This window comes from Sinocyclocheilus grahami, unplaced genomic scaffold (assembly GCF_001515645.1).
Source record: "Sinocyclocheilus grahami isolate Dianchi unplaced genomic scaffold, SAMN03320097.WGS_v1.1 scaffold1163.1, whole genome shotgun sequence".
In the NCBI taxonomy this organism is placed as follows: domain Eukaryota; kingdom Metazoa; phylum Chordata; class Actinopteri; order Cypriniformes; family Cyprinidae; genus Sinocyclocheilus; species Sinocyclocheilus grahami.
Window position 1 is genome coordinate 577,422 of NW_015506342.1, and position 5,352 is coordinate 582,773.

The following is a 5,352-nucleotide window of genomic DNA, read 5'->3' on the forward strand; positions in this document are numbered from 1 at the left end:
GCTTTGTTTACAGCGGTAACCAAGGAAAGGTTGGTTTGCCGCGCCACCTGCTGGCAGAGAGTGAATCTGCGTCTCGTTCAGCTCGTCTGCTGCTTCGGTTTCATGCAGATATTTTTATGTATAGTTTCACAAAACTAAAGTCAGACCATTCTGTTTTTGCTTCACATTTCTAAACTATACAATCTAATATAGATTAAAAACGGCTGGTGTTGCATGTACGCAGCATCTTTGTTTGGATCGAGATTAAAATGCAGCGGTTGCCTCTGATTTGAAATGTTAAGAGCACAGACAAAACCTGAGTTTGTTTATATGCAGAGATTTATTTTATTTGTTACTTATTTATTTGATTTGGGGCTTGTTTTAACATTTCAATTTAGTTTTATTTACATTTACATTATATTTAAATTGAGTAATTTAGCAGATGATTTTATCCAAAGCGACTAACAACTGAGGACAATAGAGGCAATCAAAACCAGCAAAAGAGCAATGATTGTATAATAATATAATAAAGTGCTATATTAGTGCCTCTGATTTTAAATGTTAAGAGCACAGACAAAACCTTAGTTTGTTTATATGCAGAGATTTATTTTATTTGTTATTTATTTATTTGATTTGGGGCTTGATTTACATTTACATTATATTTAAATTGAGTAATTTAGCAGATGATTTTATCCAAAGCGACTAACAACTGATGACAATAGAGGCAATCAAAACCAGCAAAAGAGCAATGATTGTATAATAATATAATAAAGTGCTATATTAGTATATTATTATAGTGTCATATTTCAATTTCACAAAGAAACGCACAGTATTTTGTCCAAGCAATAATAAAAGGACACATTTAATGTATAATTGGTCTTAAATCTCATTTTGTTAAAAAAAAAAAAAAGGTGAATAATGAAAAATCTTCCAGCTGGGCTTTTTTTAGCAGAAGCTTTGCTTCGCTGTGCTCTGTTTGTTGTCTATAATGGAGTAACTGGGACACAGCACACTTTTAGACCGCTGCATGCCTGATTAAAGCAGGACGCTGTGGATTGAAGGATTAGTTTATAAAGAGATCATCAGTCTGTCATTTACTTGCTCTAATGTCAACCCTTCTGTGAAACACACGAGGACGTTTAGCAGAGGTTTTTAATACAAATTGTGTTAATTGTTTAATCACTCAAAAGGGTCCATTAGGAGGTTATTTTAGGAAACGCTACCTTTTAAAATGTTGGGGTCTGTACGTTTTTTTCATTTTTTTGAATGATTTTTAAAAATGTTTTTGAATGATGCCTTCTGTATTTTGCTGATCACAAATACAGTAATATTGTGAAGTATTATTACAATTTCAAATAGCTGTTTTCTCTGTGTAAACTGTAATGTATTTCTGAGATGCGCAGCTGTAACAGATTTTAGAAAAGCGGACACAACATTAAAAGCTGAATGCCATAAATTAACAGTTTTCAAATTAGATCCATGCATACGAGACGTTGAGCCTTCCATCGAGATGATGTCCAACAAATACACCGTCCAGGTTTAAAAGTATAACTTCTTTAAGAAAATCTTACTGACCCCAAACTTTTGCACAGTGGTGTGTGTGTATTTTTAAGTTGAGATGTCAGGGAACCCATCAAAGCCACTGATCCGGCTGCTCTCTTCCTTCTCTTAAAGTCTAGTTTGTTTTCTCTCAGATATTCATCACGTGCAGGTGTAATTGTTCTGTCCGAGACTCGCCTCACCTGCACTGATGACTTAAAGAGGATCATGTGCACAAATTACGCATCGAGTCCTGCAACCAAATCTTGATGTGTATGTTATTAACTGTTCATAACACTGATTATAGCTAGTTAGTCAGATCAGAAATGAACTTTTCCACTAAGGGTCAATATTTGACCCACATGTTCAGCTTTCGGTCACGTCTGGTGTAGTTTTAGTGTAATGCTCTAGTGTGTGCGTGTGTGTGGTTTCAGCTCTTGCAGCAGCTGAAGAGGCTGATCTGTGATCTGTGCCGCCTCTATAATCTCCCCCAGCACCCCGATGTGGAGATGCTGGACCAGCCTCTGCCTGCAGGACCTGTCAACCCGGACAGAAAGGTGAACCGCTGAGCTTGAGTCACGCTTGAGTTAACCCTGAAAAGAGCAAAGCCATAAATAGACATCAGAAAATGTATTTACTGCTATTTTCCATATTATTGGGACTCAAATAATAAAATTGCATGATTTTTTCCGAAACTTGACTCTTATATTTGGTTCACTTTGGGGTATAAATTCACTGAAAACAGAACACTTGCTTATCAATGCTTGTTACAACACGGTTGTAAGACCTAAGGTTGGTCTCTTTAAATAAGACACATGGCAGATTATTGCTGAAGTGAAAGCATTTAAAAAAAGACAGTATAAAAAAAAGTTAAGTTTACAGTAAAGATAATGTAGCATACAATTTTATTTTATGTAAAATAAAAATTGAGAAATATGTTGCATTCTAAAATTGCTATAAAATCAAAGACATATGCCTAACCAAGTTATGTTCCAAATTTGAAGTTGACATCACAAAAATTGTGGTTCCTTTGTTTGGGCGCTAAACCAAAAATAACCACTGGGTGACACCCAAACTCTGTTGAATTATTACAATTCTTTCCTTATAGCCAACATGAAACCAATACTTGCAGTGCATTCTGTAAAGTGACACATTTCTAAATGTTTAGCATGAATTCATGTGGTGCACGATCAGGATGAAAGATTTCGATATCATGTTGGCACAAAAGAAAGGTTATTTCAGAAGATGACGTTATTATATTTTGTAGTAGCGTTATGAAATGTCATACAACATTGTTCTTTTGCATGTTTTCTCCCGTAGCTTGGAACGAAAGATGAGGTCACGTCAGAGGAGGAGGAGGAAGAGGAGATGGCAGAGGTTCATGTCTGTTTCTCTCATGCTATTCCTGTCTTCTGTGAGCTGGTGAGCGTCTCTCTTTACATGTGTGCGTCTGTGTGTCGGCAGGACATCGATCTGGAGCACTACGAGATGAAAGAGGAGGAGCCGGTGGATGGGAAGAAGTCTGAGGATGATGGGATCGAGAAGGAGAACCTGGCCATCCTGGAGAAGATCCGCAAGAACCAGCGGCAGGACCACTTGAATGTAAGTGCTCACTCGGTAAGGGACTTTCCTTATGTTTCGGGGTCTCAAATAGAGGCTTTTGTTTCACAGTCTGATTAGGTGGAGATGTGATGATTGTGCAGAAGTTCGGTTTGATGTCAGAGTGAGTGAATGATGATGAAATGAAATGTTCAAGCATGCAAACTACTTGCCTTCTGGTGGATTTTGCTGTTTTCAAGCTAAAATGTGTGTATGTACAATTTATATATATATATATAATTAATTAATCCACAAATAATGCTTTTTCACTCAAAACTGAAGTGCATAAGCTCAGATCAAAGTTGATAAAAATACTAAATCTAATATTTGGTGATCTGGAATAATGAGAGATTTAGGAGCAGTTTTTAAAAGGGGAACACAATTATGCAGAGGATTTTGAAGTTTTGGAACAATGTTGCAGACGTGAATAAGGAACATATAATCATAAACCTGAAATGTAAAACATGTATGTTGTCTGTGGTGTGACTGACGGGGTGTGTTCTGTCGGGTCCTGTAGGGCGCCGTGTCTGGATCTGTTCAAGCGTCGGATCGCCTCATGAAGGAGCTCAGGGAGATCTACCGATCTCAGAGTTATAAAAACGGTAAGGTAGCAGTGACCATGTATGACAGCATGACCGGCACGACTCTCTGATCAGATTTATTCTCTTTTCCAGGCATCTACTCGGTGGAGCTGGTCAACGACAGCCTGTACGAGTGGCACGTCAAAGTGAGAACGTAAGAGCACCGTTCCTCTGGGTTTGCGTGTTATTGCTGAAGGTTTGGGGTTGGTAAAGAAGGTGTTTGTGCTGCTCTTGTGCTCAGTGTGGATCCGGACAGTCCTTTACACAGTGACCTTCAAGTGCTGAAAGAAAAGGAAGGCATGGACTACATTCTCCTCAGCTTCTCGTACAAAGTGAGTCTGCTGGATCTGCTGAGACCAGACCGGGGAAAATACTCACAATTAAATCTACTATTTTATTTTTATTTTCTATAGATGGATATAGATTCAATTCAAAGAAACTTTATTATTTATAGATATGGTTGGATGGATAGATATAGATGGATAGATATAGATGGATAGATATAGATGGATAGATAGATAGATGGATAGATATTCAAAGAAACTTTATTATTTATAGATATGGTTGGATGGATAGATATAGATGGATAGATATAGATGTATAGATATATAGATATAGATGGATAGATATAGAGATAGATAGATGGATGGATAGAGTGAGATAGATATAGATGGATAGATATAGATAGATAGATAAATGGATGGATGGATAGATAGATATAGATAGATGGATGGATAGAGTGAGATAGATATAGATGATAGATAGATAGATGTTTTTTTTTTCATCCAACAAGTTAGTTTTATTTATTCTTAATAGCGTATAGATATAGATAGATGGATGGATAGAGTGAGATAGAGATAGATGGATATATATAGATGGATAGATATAGATGATAGATAGATATAGATGGATAGATATAGATGGATAGATAGATATAGATGGATAGATATAGATGGATAGAGATAGATGGATATATATAGATGGATAGATATAGATGATAGATAGATAGATGTTTTTTTTTTTCATCCAACAAGTTAGTTTTATTTATTCTTAATAGCGTTTTATTTTGTTATCTTGGGTTTATTTTAAGGTTTAGTTCGTGGCACGTTGTAATTAAGAAGGTGAGTTTGTGGCAGTGATTTGGACTATTGCTGTTTTTACCTCCAATAATCACTCCGCTTCATTATCGTACCAATACTTATCACTTTTGAAAAGGTTTTTAACCAACTAAATCCATATTTTGTCTTAAGATGTTTAAGATGATGTTTTTTCTAAAAAAAAATCTTGTTTTATTTTTAAATAACTAAACCTGGCTCTTGAACAGAACCGTAGAAGCTGGCAGGGCATTACTCAGGAATCAGAAGTGCTTCTCTGCACAATGTGAAAGTAGATCTTTTTTTCCATAATAAAGAATCTGTTCTCGTCGGTCTGCAGGATAATTTCCCCTTCGATCCTCCGTTTGCACGAGTGGTTTCTCCGGTCCTGTCTGGAGGGTAAGATTTTTGAGACTTTATTCCTTATGTTAGGGGTGTTGAGTTGATCTATATTCTTTTGACTTTATCATTTCTCCCACGTGCATGCAAACGCATTTATTCACACTAATGCATGCTTATGCATTCATTATACATCTGTTACACATCCAGTGTACTCGCCA

The 5,352-nt window shown here is 36.4% G+C and overlaps 1 protein-coding gene across 1 annotated transcript in view; it reads left to right on the forward strand.

Annotated features, from left to right (window-relative positions):
• LOC107567491 (ubiquitin-conjugating enzyme E2 Q2-like) overlaps window positions 1-5,297 on the forward strand; it is a 23,114-nt gene extending 17,817 nt beyond the window's left edge. Inside the window, exons 3-9 of the mRNA XM_016253186.1 lie at window positions 1,953-2,075; window positions 2,839-2,895; window positions 2,983-3,120; window positions 3,635-3,719; window positions 3,792-3,852; window positions 3,940-4,030; window positions 5,133-5,297. Coding sequence (XP_016108672.1) covers window positions 1,953-2,075; window positions 2,839-2,895; window positions 2,983-3,120; window positions 3,635-3,719; window positions 3,792-3,852; window positions 3,940-4,030; window positions 5,133-5,195 — 618 coding nt within the window. The 3' untranslated portion in view covers window positions 5,196-5,297. The remainder of the gene's footprint in view (window positions 1-1,952; window positions 2,076-2,838; window positions 2,896-2,982; window positions 3,121-3,634; window positions 3,720-3,791; window positions 3,853-3,939; window positions 4,031-5,132) is intronic.
• Window positions 5,298-5,352: the final 55 nt, after the last annotated feature.